Source organism: Eulemur rufifrons, chromosome 25, assembly GCF_041146395.1.
Source record: "Eulemur rufifrons isolate Redbay chromosome 25, OSU_ERuf_1, whole genome shotgun sequence".
Taxonomy (NCBI): Eukaryota; Metazoa; Chordata; class Mammalia; order Primates; family Lemuridae; genus Eulemur; species Eulemur rufifrons.
Genome location: NC_091007.1, coordinates 22,816,952 through 22,832,659, shown reverse-complemented (window position 1 = coordinate 22,832,659; position 15,708 = coordinate 22,816,952). Strand labels below are relative to the sequence as shown.

Below are 15,708 nucleotides of genomic sequence, written 5' to 3'. Positions count from 1 at the left end.
TCTGATTGAGAAGATTAAATACTTCTAAGGGAAAATGTGTTTATCCTTGGTAAGTTATGTTTTATTTGTTTTGAACACAACACATTTGTACTCAAATATTTAATGCTACAGGTATTTTCATAGAAAGACAACTTCAATAGAAATACTTGTATCTTTATACTTTTACACAGTTTAATAACATAAAGCAATAGCAGCATCTTTCCAATATTTCCTGTAGAATAAATCAACAAGGTAATAATTGATAATCCCATACCTCTATAGCTTTGATGAACAGTAATAATGTTGTAAGGGGACTATATGAAACGACCCTAGTCCAAACCTAGATTCCAAACCAGAACTTGTTACAAATTATGTCAGTGTAGAGCCAGATGGATAATTTATGGGAAGAAAAAACATCTTTATAAGCATTAATACATTTCTATGCTTAACTTGCCGAAAACAAAAATCTATTAAAAGTGTATTTTTTTAAAAGTTTGATTACCACTTAACTACCTCCTCAAAGTGGTGTGTACTAATTTGATATTGGCATTGTTGTAGCTTTAACAGATAACTATTGGGGTCAAGTTTGGATGCTTTGAGGACTGAGGTTGGTACAAGATGCAGTCTAAAGAAATGACCTTTTAGTCTTCTTGGGTTTGTTGTGTGTGTCTCTGTGTGTGTGTGTGTGTGTGTGTGAGTGTGTACACGCACACACATGCATAGCCACACCATAAACTGCTCTGCTTTTACTGTGTCATGTTTACTTTTTTTTTTTTTTTAAAGCTTTCTTACAAGACCCAAGAACTTCAGCAGAAAACATTTGAGGATCATGAAAGGTTAAGTGAGGTAGAACAGCTGAAGAAACAATTAGAAAATAGAGACTCTATGCTGCAAACTGTAGAAAAGGAGAAAACACTGATTACTGAGAAACTTCAGCAAACCTTAGGAGAAGTAAGAATTTTAACCCAAGAAAGAGATGAACTAAAACAACTCCAAGGGAGCCTTCAAACTGAGAGGGACCAACTCAAAAGTGATATTCAGTATACTGTAGACATGGTAAGGTTTTGAATGATTAAACTTTGAAAAATCAGAGTCTCTAAAAACATTTTAAGAGCCATCATTTATTATTTATGATCAAGCAGTAACTACAAAATCATTTTGTTTCATATGCTAATGGAAATTATTTTATATTTCTCTGACAAAGAATATAGATGTTCAAGAACAATTACGAAATGCTCTTGAGTCTTTGAAATATCACCAAGAAACAATTAACAAACTAAAATTGAAAATTTCCAAGGAAACTTCCAGGAATTTGCATATAGTGGAAAACATAGGAGGAACTAAAGAAGAATTTCAGCAAAAGGTAAAGGGTGTTTATTTTCAGAGTTTTCATATACTTATGTATAAGCTTTCTCTTTAACCTCAAATGTTTAATTATATAATGATAATTTTGGTTTTATTTGTTATTCACAATGGCAATAACTAACAATAATTTTATAAGTTTAAACGAAATGCCTTTGAAATAACTTTGAACATAACTGTTTACAATCAATTTGAAAAGGAAAGGACAAAAAAGTAGTTCAAACTTTGGATAGCTGATATTTTTGAGACTTGATGTATTTTAAATATCTTTAAAAGCCCCTCTGCATTCTAATTATGGCTAAAGTATTAATTTTATGTCAGGTTTTCTGTACTAAATTTGCTTAGAGTTCACAATTCAGTCCATTACAGAGGGGATTGCTTATAATGTTATAAAGGGCTTCATTTGCAATGCATTTCTAGTTTCTAAAAATAACTTTACAATATATATTTTTTTTTTTGAGACAGAGTCTCACTCTGTTGCCCAGGCTAGAGTGAGTGCCGTGGCATCAGCCTAGCTCACAGCAACCTCAAACTCCTGAGCTCAAGGGATCCTCCTGTCTCAGCCTCCCGAGTAGCTGGGACTACAGGCATGCGCCACCATGCCCGGCTAATTTTTTCTATATATATTTTTAGCTGTCCATATTAATTTCTTTCTATTTTTAGTAGAGATGGGGTCTCGCTCTTGCTCAGGCTGGTCTCGAACTCCTGAGCTCAAACGATCCGCCCACCTCGGCCTCCCAGAGTGCTAGGATTACAGGCGTGAGCCACCGCGCCCGGCCTACAATATATTGTTAACGGTAAGTATTTTAATAATGTTTCATTTTTGTTTTAGTCAATACCATTTAAATCCAGAATATTTACTGTTAGAATTTTAAAGCATTCTTCAATGGGAAACTGGTGAAATAATCTTTCATACATCCACAGCTTAGGATAGTGTATAGTCATATTTTTTTAATTTTGGTAAAATATGCATAACATAAAATATACCACCTTAATTATTTTTATGCATATAGTTCAGTAGTGTTAAGTTCAGTCACACTGTTATACCACCAGTCTCCAAAACTCTTTTTGCAAAAGTGAAACTCTATACCCATTAAACAACAGCTCCCCAATTTCCCTTTTCTCCAGGCCCTTGCAACTACCATTCTATTTTCTGTCTCTATGATTGACAATGCTGGGTACCTCGTACAAGTGGAATCATCCAGTATTTGTCTTTTTGTGACTGGCTTATTTCAATTAGTATAATGTCTTCAAGGTTCATTCAAGGTTTACATGTTATAGCACGTGTTAGAATTTTCTTCCTTTTTACAGTGAATAATTTTTCATTGTGTGTGCAAGCTTGCATGCAAGACTTTGTAGAAAATGGAATTAAAAGATAAAAATTAAAAATATGAACTTTGTTTTTGAACATAAACTCCATCAAAGTAAAGACACTTTTGTAAGCAGTGATACCAGCCATTTAGTCCACAAAGAACTGAGAGTCCTGGGAATTTAACCATGTCAGTGCAGTCTTTTTTACATCACCTGAAGAAAAATGGGTGCCCTTTAGAGACTTTTTTAAGATTATGAAACAAAAAGAAGGCAGAAGTGGCCAAATCAGGACTGTAAGGTGATTTCACACCAAAACTCGCCCAGAATTGTCCTCATTTGATAATGAGCAGGAGCATTCTTGTGGTAAAGGAGGATTATCTCATGAAACTTTCCTGGGTGTTTTTCTGCTAAAGCTTTGGCTAACTTTCTTACAACACTCTCATAATAAGAAGATGCTATTGTGTTTTAGCCCCCCAGAAAGTCAACTGATGAAATGTTTCAAGTATCCCAAAGAACAGTTGCCAATCTTTGCTTTTACTGATCTGCGTCTGCTTTACCACTTCCACCTCTTGGTAGCCATTGCTTTGATTGTGCTTTGTCTTCAGGATTATACTGGCAAAGCCACATTCCATCTCCTGTTACAATTCTTCAAATAAATATTTCTAGATCTTTTTTTTTTTTTTTTTTTTTGACAGAGTCTCCATCTGTTGCCTGGGCTAGTGTGCCATGGCATCAACCTACCTCACAGCAACCTCAATCTCCTGGGATTAAGCAACCCTTCTGCCTCACCCTCCCAAGTAGCTGGGTCTATAGACATGCACCACCATGCCTGGCTAATTTTTTCCGTATATTTTTAGTTGTCCAGATAATTTCTATTTTTAGTAGAGACGGGGTCTTGCTTTTGTTCAGGCTGGTCTCGAACTCCTGACCTCGAGCGATCCTCCCGCCTCAGCCTCCCAGAGTGCTAGGATTACAGGTTTGAGCCACCATGCCTGGCCCATGCTTCCAGATCTTGATCCCATTTGTTTAAAATTTCCATTGAAAAGACCTGCTTTTGTCTGCAGCTGATCTGGTTGCAACAGTTTTGATACCCATCAAGTGGAAAGTTTGCTCAACTTTTAATTTTTCAGTCAGAATTGTACAAGCTGAACCAATTGTGGTGTCTGTGGTGTTGGCTATTGTTTCTGATGTTGTTTATCCTCTTCTATTAAGGCACAAACAAGATTAATTTTTTCCTTGCAAACTGATGTGGATGGTCGTTGCAGTGGGCTTCATCTTCAACATTGTCTCCTCCCCTCCTAAAACAAGTTAGCTATTTGTAAACTGCTAGTTTCTTTGAGGCATTGTTCCCATAAACTTTTCATAAAGTATCAATGATCTCACCATTCTTCCACCTAAGCTTCACCACAAATTTGATGTTTGTTTTTGCTTCAATTTTAGCAGGATTCATGTTGCTCTGATAGGGGCTCTTCTCAAACTGATGTCTTATCCTTCTTAGTGCCTCAAACTACATCCTGTTTAGACATGTTATAAGAAGTTAGTATAAATTTATTTTGGTGCAAAAAATTTTGAAATCTGTTCATAGATTTTTCATAATATACACTTTCGATGAACTTCTTGAAGTCCCCTCATGTATACCATATTTTGGTTATCTATTCATCCATCACAGAATCACGGACACCTGGGTTGCTTCAAACTTTTGGCTATTGTGACTAATGCTGCTTTGAACCTAGGTGTACAAATATGTCTTTGAAACCTTTCTTTCAATTCTTTTGGATACATATCCAGAAGTGGACTTGCTGGATTATATGGTAATTCCATTTTTTAAATTTTTGAGGAAGCACCCATAATGATTTTCATACAGCTGCTCCATTTTACATTCCCACCAACAGTGCACAAGTATTCTAGTTTATCCACATCCTTACCAATACATTGTTGTCTATTTTTTTGGTAGTAGCTGTGCTAATGGACGTGATGTGGTATTTTATTGTGGTTTTAATTTGCATTTTCTAATGATTAGTGATATTGAGTGTCTTTATATGCTTCTTAGCCATTTGTATATCTTTGCAGAAATGTCAGTTCAAGTCTTTTGTCTATTTTTAAATTGAGTTATTTGATTTTTTTTTGTTGATTTGTAAGAGTTCTTGATATATTCTGGATATTACCCTTTTTTTAGTTATATGATTTGCAAATATTTTCTCCCATAGGTTGCCTTTTCAGTCTGCTGATTGTGTCCTTTAATACACAGTTTTTGATTTTGATGTACGTAGTCAGATTTATCTATGTTAACTTTAATTATTACCTGTGCTTTGATATCATATCCTGGAAATTATTGCCAAGATCCCTCTATGTTTTCTTTCAAGAATATTCTCCTATGTTTAGGTCTCTAATTTATTTTTCAGTTAATTTTTATACATATAGTATAAGGTCAGTATCCAACTTCATTGTTTTGCATGTGGATATTTAGTTTTCCCAACATCATTTGTTGAAAAGACTGTCCTTTCCCCATGAAGTATTTCAAGAATGCCCCTTTCCCTGGCATTTGTTGGAGATCTTGTAACCATATACACAAGGGTTTATTTCTGGGCTTTCTATTCTTTCCATTGTTTTATATGCCTGTCTTTATGCTGGTACCATACTGTTTGATTACTGTAGCTGTATAGTTAAGTTTTGAAATCGGGAATTATAAAACCTCCAACTTTGTTCTTCTTTTTCAAGATAGTTTTTTCTGTTTGGGGTCCCTTGAGATTCCATATGAATCTTAGGATAGGTTTTTCTATTTTTACCAAAGGCATCATTGGGATTTTGACAGAGATTGCATTAAATCCATAAATTGCTTTGGGCAGTATTGACATCTTAATAATATGAAGTCTTCCAATCCATGAACATGGATGTCTTTCCATTTGTGTCTTCTTTAATTTATCTCAGCAACATTTCTAGGTTTCAGTCTACAAGCCTTTCACCTCCTTGGTTAAATAAATCTCTGTGTATGTTTATATACGATTGCTCTATAAAAGGAGCTACTGCTTTTCCACATTTACTCTGGAGCACAGTCCTACCTTGGAAAAGGAGATTTTTCTATTTCTGTCCCTTGTGCTTTAGTACTTCTCTCCTATAAAAACATTTTCACTTGTTCAATATCTTATGTCTTGGCTTGTCTATAATTTGGATCAACCATGGGCCAAAAGCACTTGACCTTGATTTGAAATTTTTAACTTCTACTTTTATGATGGGAAGGTTTTCTGAGTAGATTTTTGAAAATAAGATACCACAATCAGTGACTACTTTGAGTAAATCCAAAATGCAATTACAGGACCCTATAGTTAAGGGGCAATAGAGGAGGAAAGAGGGTAAAGGAGTTTTATACTCACTGGGAACTGTTAGATCCTCTGTTATCAAGTTTCTTCAGGAATCATCCATCCATTTCAATAAAAAGATCTAGCTGTGGATTCTTTGGGGCAATTCTGTTCATTAGGGGTCCTGTAGTCTGGCATGCAAGACTGAGATCAATTTGGCTTTCTATCATGTTCATGCTGGAATTGGCCATGAATATATAAGAGTGGGTGTGGGGATTTCCAGGGGTCCCTCTGTCCATCTGGGCACCAGGGGCTGCATTGGTAGACCTATCATGAATCTGCCTGGAGTGCTCATTTTCAATCCTGCTTGATGTGTCTCTGGAAATGTAGTTTCCTTAGCATATCTCAACAAAAATTTTAAACTTTGTGATTAGTAAACTTATTCTCCTATAAAGGACAAAATTTTTTTCTTTATATAATGATTACATCTGTTAGATTTTACTGATAACCATGGTAGCTGAAATGCCTTTTAGGCTAAATTCAGATTGGAATGTACCTTGACTATCACTACAGAATACTCTGTCTCAGTCTACTTTGTATTTATGTATACTACTGTTTTTAGGAATAAAGATGCAACATTCTAAAGTATGATATCTAACAGACTAATCCCAAAGATTATGTGTTCCCCACCTTAATTTCTCATGTAGTTAGCTCTGTGCTCACCATTGTCAAAAGCTCATGCATATTGCCAACAATAAGAGAGTATTTCAATAAAGTATGGTTTATCCATATCCACTCTAGAGAATGAAGCATCTACTAAAAATTATGATTTGAAGATTACATAACTGCATGGGAAAATAGGTATGATTTAAGTAGATAGAAAAGACAAGCTAAAAATAATCATATGTATATACATTAATTATAATAGATATGTCTAATAAAAAGTTTTAATAGAAAACACTCTGGAAGGAAATATACCAGAATTCTAATAGTTGGTTATATGAACTTGCTAATATTAGATGTCTTTCCTTTATCTTTTGATTTTTTTTAACGTGATTACAGATTATCATAAAAACTTTTAAATACATATGTGGCCAATATGAAGCTGAACATGTTTAGTGGGCTAATGTAAGGTTATGGAGTCATACCGTAATGCCGTGCTAACAATTGTAATGTCAGTCTCTGTCTCCCTTTCCCAATGAGTTCATATATTAGGTTAGTTTTGGTTGGTTATGACTTATTAATATTTATGGATAAATGAATGTATACAACTTGCTTTTCTTATCAGTTTATAAAAACAAGTATATTAAGAAAAGATGAATTATGCCATAATATTGTGAGATAGGTCTCTATCAAAATTATTTTACCCTCTGCATATAATAACACTCTCTAGACTTTTGTGAGTACAACTGCCTTGGAAAATATAGATTTGCTGGGAGTTGGGGATAGGGAATGATTTCCAGCTTTGAGGTAGGGGAGAGTAGGTAAAGTGATAGTTCAAAGTTGCCCATTCCACTCTTATAGTAGTAAAAAAACAAACTACTAGTAGTATGAAACTTAGAAAGTATGTATGGAAGATATGTACAAAGGAGAGGCAAATATCTTTTATTTTTCATGTAATTGGTTTGAAGTAAGTGAATATGCATACAGTCAGGTTAACATATCATATATGAAGATAATTATTATAGTAATTCTTATCAGTGAACAGGCACGAGAGCACAAACTCTGGAGCTAGCCATTTGGGTGCTAAACCTGGTTATATCTCTCTGAGTGACCATGGGCAAGTGACTTTACCTCTTTGAAGTTCAGTTTCTTCATCTCTCAAATGGGGATTATAATAATACCTACCTCATAAAGTGATAGTCAAGATTAAATGTGTTAGGATATGAGAATAGTACCTGGTACCTAATATATGTATTGGCTGTTTTATTAATATTATTGAAGTTGTTATTATTAACTACAACTTTAATATATTTGTATTTTAAATGGATGACATAGATAAAAAAAAGAATTTGGATGCTAAAAACACCCAAACATTGATTGCAGATGTTAAGGATGATGAAGTAATTGAGCAACAGAGGAAAATATTTTCTTTAATACAGGAGAAAAATGAACTCCACCAAATGTTGGAGAGTATTACAGTGGAAAAGGAACAATTGAAGACTGACCTAAAAGAAAATATCAAAATGGTAGGATTTAGCACTGTATATTGGCAATAAATTTTCATCTTTGTTTTAGATTTTCATCAACTTTACTTAAGGATAATTTACCAGCAATAAATGTATCTGATGGAAGTGTACAGTCTGATGACCTTTGACAAATGTTTTTACCTTGTGTAGTCCCCATCCCAGTCAAGATAGAAAATATTTTCATCATCCCAAAAAGTTTTCTCATACCCCTACCAGCTGATCCTCATCTCCCCTTTTGCCCCAGATAACATACTGATGTGTTCACCTCATTCTGTCTCTTCCAGAACTTCATACAAGTAGAATCATGTAGTATGTAGTGTTTTGTGTTTGACTTGTTTCTACAATGCTTTTTATTGCTGAGTATTAGTCCATTGTATGAATGTGCCTCTGTTTTTTTTTTTTTTTTCTTATTCCTTCTCCTATTGATGGAAATCTGGGTGACTTCCAGTATTTGGCTATTTTGAAAAAACTTTGTAAACATTCTTGTACAACTCGTTATGTATTTACATTTGTTTTTTATTTCTCTAAGGTAAATATCTAAATGGAATTGCTGGGTCATAGGGAGGTGTATGTAACTTTCCTGAGAATTTGCTATATTGATTTCCAAAGTAGTTATACCGTTTTACATTCCCATTAGTAAATTAAGAGAATTCTGGTGGCTCCACATCCTTCCTCACCAACACTTCCTATTTATTGTTGCTTTTAATTTTAGCCATTCTAGTAGGTGTGTAATTTGTCTTTCCCTAATGACAAAAGATATTGAACACTTTTTCTTATGCCATTGTATATCTTCTATAATTTATGTGTTCTCTCAGTGGCATGCTGTAGATTTTCAGTGAAGAGGTTTTACATATTTTGTTAAATTTGTTCGTAAATGTTTCTCTTATCTATGCTGTTGTAATGTTTTAATTTCATTTTAATTGTTCATTGTTGGTGTTTGCCAAAATTTTCACACCTAATTTAGTTTTTGTATCTTTGTTTAGGAGCAATGTAATGTGTACAGGTTGAAATTAATATTTGGAGAAGTTCACTATGGATCACAGTCAAACTTGACCATTTGTGTTTTAATTTTCTAAGTTTCTCGGTATTGTCAGCTTGGTCAAAAGAGCTGTATGTAAATAAGCACACAAACAAAAACTATATTCTCTTCTCTTTCTCTGGCTAGTTTTGTTTTTTGTTTGTTTTTTTGTTTTTATCTTGAGATGAGAATGTCACTGTGTGAGCTTACTGACTGAGATTAGCCCAAGACATGCTAGCAAAGGGTGGCTGCCATTCTGAGCATGCTGGTGATCAGTGCTGCAAATCAAAGCCATCCCAGTGTTTGAAAAACCCATAACTACAATCTCATTATTAGTTGATGATAGTTTGGCAAAGTGTTTTTTAGCTTACAGGCAGAAGTGAGCTAAGCTCTGATGATAGAATGCAAAATCCAGTTCTAATTCTCACAATAGGAATGTAAATTGAACAATAAGGAAACAATATATAAAACATATTCTTGACATCTATGTGATTAAGGACTCACTTTCTTTTTTGAATTAGTCTTTCCTAAATAGTTTGCCCTGGTGTCTTCATTTGTAGGCTGAGGTAAATGCTGATTTTTACCTGATTTCACAAATGTGAGTTAATATTTATTTTAATATCAACTTTTTTTTAAAATTCTAGACCATTGAAAACCAAGAAGAATTAAGAATTCTTAGAGAGGAACTTAAAAAGCAACAAGAGATAGTTGCTCAAGAAAAGACAATTTCAACTTACACTAAGATCTAAATTAACATACTTTGTAAGTATTATATGATTCTAGAGTCTTTAGGTGAGATATGGACTGTGTCATTTAAAGAAATCATATATATTCATTCATCAAATATATATTGAGCACTACCATGGACCAGGCACTGAGATGCATTAGACAACAAAACAAATATCCTCTCCTTATAAAGATATCTTAGTCATTCTCTAAAATGTAAGATTTATGACTATCACCATGTCTTTGATGTCTGCAGTTTCCTGAATCATTTATTTTATAGAAGTAAAGTGCTGTTGTAATATTTGCATCAGAGCTAAGACCCCTGTAACAACCTGGGCATTTTAGCCTGGGTGATTCTAAAATGCATCTGCAAAGATATTTCTAGATAAGCTGAGGGCAGTGCCGCGTGTATTATAGATAATATATTGTGGTTTCTATTGTTTGCTTATCAAGTGTTTTTTTCCTAATATGTGTTTTCGTTTAATTCTGATCCCTCTCACCATTTCACCTAATTGAGTTTACTAAAACCTTATATCTATTTCATACTTCTCCTAAAGAAGTAAAATCAATAGTCTGTGAAGGTCAATGTCTCACTATTTTGGGGGGTCACCCCTTATAAGCATTTTATTAGACATGAAAGTAAATTATCCAAAAAGTTTTTAAGAGAGTGAGGAATTAGTTATTTGATAGCTATATATGTACATTTAATCAGTCTCTTTGCTTTTTTACTTTATCTCATTTTCCCCTTACCTCCTTAATGAACCTATATCAGTGTCCTAGGGCTGCCATATCAAATTGCCATAAAATTGGTAGCTTACAACAACAGAAATTTATTCTGTCACAGTTCTAGAAACTGGAAGTCCAAAATTGAAGTGTCAGGAGTGCCATGTTCCTTCTGAAGGCTCTAGGGAAGACTCCTTGCCTCTTCCTAGCTTGTGGTGTCTCCCAGCCACCCTTGGCATTCCTTGGCTTGTAACTGCATCACTCCAGTCCCTGCTTCCATCTTCACATGACCTTTTTTTTTTTTTTTTTTTTTTTTGAGACAGAGTCTCGCTTTGTTGCCCGGGCTAGAGTGAGTGCCATGGCGTCAGCCTAGCTCACAGCAACCTCAAACTCCTAGGCTCAAGCAATCCTCCTGCCTCAGCCTCCCGAGTAGCTGGGACTACAGGCATGCACCACCATGCCCGGCTAATGTTTTCTATATATATTTTAGTTGGCCAGATAATTTCTTTCTATTTTTAGTAGAGACGGGGTCTCTCTCTTGCTCAGGCTGGTCTCGAACTCCTGACCTCGAGCGATCCACCCGCCTCGGCCTCCCAGAGTGCTAGGATTACAGGCGTGAGCCACCGCACCCGGCCTTCACATGACCTTTTAATCAGTGTCTTTATGTGTCCTTTTCTGTCTCTTATAAATATACTCTCATTGGATTGAGAGACTACTCAGTAGGGTCTCTTCTTAGTCATAATCTAATTAGATCTGCAAAGTCCCTATTTCCAAATAAATTCATATTTTGAGGTTTTAGGTAGACATGAATTTGGGTGGGATACTATTCAGCCCACTACAGACATGTATGCCTGGAAGATTAGTTTACTTTTAGTGCTACTTGCCTGTTTCCTGTGGGCAAAGGAGGCAAGGCTATTAATGATTTTACATAAGAATCTTGAGAGATGTAGACAAAATGGTAATTATAAAAATTGTACATCTTTAGAGCCAGCAACTCCAAGAAAAACAGCAAGAACTTCTTAGTGTACGGGAAGAGATGAGTGAGAGGCAGGAAAAGGTGAATGAAATGGAGAATTTAAAGAAGGAGTTAAAGAATCAAGAATTAACAATGGAACGTATGCAAATGGAGCAACTTAAGTTGGCTCAGAAACTTCATGAAAATTATGAGGAAATGAAATCTATAACCAAAGAAAGAAATGATCTAAAGGAATTACAGGAATCCTTTGACACAGAGAGAGACCAACTTAAAGGACATATAAGAGAAATTGAAGCCATAGTAAGTTATACCCTTTTCCTCCATCTGTTAAATATTTCTTTCAAAAACTGAGCAAAGGGGGAGGGAATGTTGGGATAATGTTGTTATATTTCTTAAATTTCACTTGCTAATAAAGGGCCTAAAAACAAAATAAGAACTAAAAATTGCTCATATGCATCTAAGAGAACCCCAAGAAACTATTGATGAACTAAGAAGAAGCATTTCTGAGAAGACAGCTCAAATAATAAGTATTCAGCAGGACTTAGAAAAATCCAAAACCGAATTACAAGAAAAGATATGTCTTTTCTTCCTCTCATCCTTTGACACTTCTTTCTTTCCTTTCTCCTTTAAAGAAAAGATAAGCAGTAAGTAGTGGCTAAGTTTTAGTTCATTCATTTATTTGGTAAGGATTTGTTGACTGTCTAATGTGTCAGGCATAGTCCTAGGTTATGGAAATACAATGATAAAAAGGTGGACAAAATCCCTATGATTCATTTGTAGTGGAAGAAAATAGCTGATACATAAGCAGGCGAATGTACAAGATGACATCAGATAATGGTTAATGCTATGGAGAAATGAAACATTGGGATAACTGGGCCAACGTGTTAAACGCCTACTCTGTGCCCAACATTGAGACTATGGATATAAATAAGACATCGTTCTGTGCCCCTGATATAGGCATATAGAAAATCCCTCAAGTCCAATATAGTAAATACAGAAATATGATAATGCAAAATTACATGGTCCCACTAATGGCCATGGAAAGGGGAATAAATCTGTATACATAGAAACATTGAAAAGTAGCATGGGGACACATTTGAAAATGGGAACCATATATTTATTGGAATACAGCCTGCTTAACTATGATTTTTCTCTTGTAGCATTTGGAAACTGGTATAGAAATAAGGGTGCAACTGACTGAATCAACTGTTGGGAAAATGTAAGGATTGGTTCACTTTTGGACTAAGCTGGAAAGAAAATTATGATAGAAAATGCCTAGCAGAAAAGTCATGAATAGGTTTAGTTGGAAATGAGGGAAAATGGATAGGAGTTTGTGACCCAAGGTAGGCTCTGAGGGTTCAAGATCACTTTCATGGTTGTAGAAAGTATCCTGATCTTTTCCCTTTAAAAAATTATGATAGTAGTAGTGATCTTCAAACAGTAACCTTGGTATTTTATCAATATCATAAGATCCCAGAGCTTTATGAGGAACAGGAGCTATTTCCCAATGTGAAAATAGTCAGCTTGTCTCAGGAAACAATAAATGAATTGGAGTTATTGAAAGAACAGTCCACAACCAAGGACTCAACAACACTGGTAAGCATAGAAACAGAAAGGCTCAGGTTGACTGAGAAACTTCAAGAAAGTCGTGAAATAAAATCTCTAACTAAGGAAAGAGATGATTTAAAATAATAAAAGAAGCACTTGAATTTGAACATGACCACCTGGAAGCAGACATTAGAGAAAATTTGGCTAAAGTCACTGTCATCTTTTCCTCTCATTTAATAAATATTTTATAAGAGAAGACAGCTGTTTTATTAAATGTTCAAAAATGATTTTGAAAAAGCAATGCTAAATTACAAGAAAGGGTAAAGCCAAAAATGCATCATTTCTTTTCTCCTTTAAACCTGTTCCTCCAGCATCCCCTAAAGCATGACTGTCTTTCTCGTCACTTCAGTCAGATTTCCGGGAGTTATCCCTACTGGTGGTATCCCTTCCTCTCTGCTCATTCTATAACCCAAGCACCAAACTCGTTGATGTGAGAGTGTGAGAGTGAGCGTGTGTGTGTGTGTGTGTGTGTGTGTGTGTAAAATTCTCCCACTTTTCTCTCCACATTGCCACCACCCTATTCCAAGCCACCATCATTTCTTTCCCTGGCTTTCTGCATCAGCTTCCTAACCAGTCTCCCCACGTTCATTTCTACACTTCTCTACTCCAGTTTCCATTCTGAGCCCAAGTGATCTTTTCTTCTTAAATTCCTTTAATATCTGATTGTTGCTTTTAAAATGAAGACCAGGATCCTCTACATGGCCTGTGAAGCCCTGGATCCCAGACCTTGCTGGTCTCTAGACTTCCTTCAGCTCACTCTTTCCTCCTGCTCCTTGTGCTCCAGCAACACTTACTGGTTGCTCTTTCTCATCTCATCGCCTTCAGACACTGATCTCTCTACCTGCAGTGCTTTCTTACCCCTTTTTGCCTAACTAATATTGTTATTCTTCAGATCTCAGCTGTAGCTTTCATCCCTTAGGAAGCCTTCCTCATTACTCACAATAGGTTAGGTTTCACACTAGTGCCAGGGGAGAACTCAGCACCTCTATTTGGTAAGATACGGCATAAAATCTATCTTTGTTCCTAAAAGTGTAAGCAAAAGGAAGAGATCATGTAAGTTTCATTTATCATTTTGTCTCTAACCTCTAATAGGATACTGACAACAGAGTGAGCCCTCAGTAAAAAAGTGTTAAATACCTGAATAAAGGAAGAGCAGGAGGGTGGAAAGATTGCTCTGTAAATGAGTCATTGAATCCTATCTTAATTGTTTTAGGCAGTATTCTGATTTCTATTCCCCTAAAATAAAATCTCTCCAAATATCAACTGTATTGTTTTTTAATTCTCTTAAGATCCAAGAGTCTCAAGACCAACATGAACAGTCCTTCAATATGAAGGAAAAAGACAATGAGACTACTAAAATAAAGAATGAGATGGAGCAATTAAAGGAGGAGCTCAAAGCCAAAGATTCAGCACTACTAAGAATAGAAATGGAAAACCTCAATTTGTCCAAGAGACTTCAAGAAAGTTATGATGAAGTGAATTCTGTAGCTAAGGAGAGAGATGACCTACAGAGACTGCAAGAAGTTCTTCAGTCTGAAAGGGACCAACTCAAAGAAAACTTACAAGAAGTTGTAGCTAAAGTAGGTTTCATCTTTTCACCATATTTTTTTATAAATATTTTGTAAGCAAATATTTTCATAAGCATTACAGTTTTGGAAAACGGTGTTAGTTATAGTATAATGGTTATAATTTTTCTATAAATTTCTTGGAATTCCCTCTAATAAAGCCCCTGGAACTGGAAGAAGGACTTAAAGTTGCTCATTGTTGCCTGAAAGAAAAAGAGGAAACTATTGATAAGATGAGAGTGAATCTTTCAGAGAGAGACACTGAAATATCACGCATTCAAAACAAGTTACAAACAACCAATGATGAATTAGAGAAAAAGGTAAATTGTGGGTGAAGGAGCAGTGGGAAGAAACCTGGGCAAAGTGTAGCTAACTAGATTATGAAGACTACTATTTAACATACTTAAAAAAGGTTGCTTTCCAAAGCAATTTTTTCCTTAAAATAAATGAATTATATATGTGTTCGTATATGTATTTTTGGCTATTAACATATAATTATTTTTAAGATCCAACAGCTTCATGAGAAATAGGAACAACTTACTAGTGTAAAAGAAATTAGCGAGACTGAGGAAAAAATGAGCGAACTGGAACAATTCAAGGAGTATCTCAAAGCCAAAGACTCAGCATTACAAAATTTAGAACGTGATAGGCACAAATTGACTGAGAGACTTCCAGAAAGTCAAGAAGGAATAAAAATTATGATTAAGGAAAGAGATGAGCTGAAAAAGGGTGCAGGAGGCCCTTCAGATGGAGAGAGACCAACGGAAAGAAAACATTAAAACAATTATAGCTTTCTCTCTTCTAATGTTTTTTGGACATAAAAATAATGTTAAGGTGACAATGATGTTCACTATTAAGTTTTATTAATTTTCCTCTAATCATAAAGGGACTGGAAACAAAAGAGGAACCAAGAACTGCTCACATTTATCTGAATGAGTACAAAGAAACTGTTAGT

General features: G+C 35.1%; 1 protein-coding gene across 1 annotated transcript in view; it reads left to right on the top strand.

Annotated features, from left to right (window-relative positions):
• Positions 1 to 15,708, top strand: part of LOC138375350 (centromere-associated protein E-like) — a 77,540-nt gene that overhangs the window by 19,187 nt on the left and 42,645 nt on the right. The window contains 14 exon segments of the mRNA XM_069458850.1: positions 565 to 586; positions 763 to 1,035; positions 1,184 to 1,351; positions 7,290 to 7,293; positions 7,947 to 8,137; positions 9,800 to 9,921; positions 11,538 to 11,880; positions 11,996 to 12,151; positions 13,048 to 13,267; positions 13,270 to 13,337; positions 14,478 to 14,768; positions 14,915 to 15,073; positions 15,260 to 15,475; positions 15,477 to 15,587. Of these exon segments, the coding sequence (XP_069314951.1) occupies positions 565 to 586; positions 763 to 1,035; positions 1,184 to 1,351; positions 7,290 to 7,293; positions 7,947 to 8,137; positions 9,800 to 9,921; positions 11,538 to 11,880; positions 11,996 to 12,151; positions 13,048 to 13,267; positions 13,270 to 13,337; positions 14,478 to 14,768; positions 14,915 to 15,073; positions 15,260 to 15,475; positions 15,477 to 15,587 (2,344 nt within the window).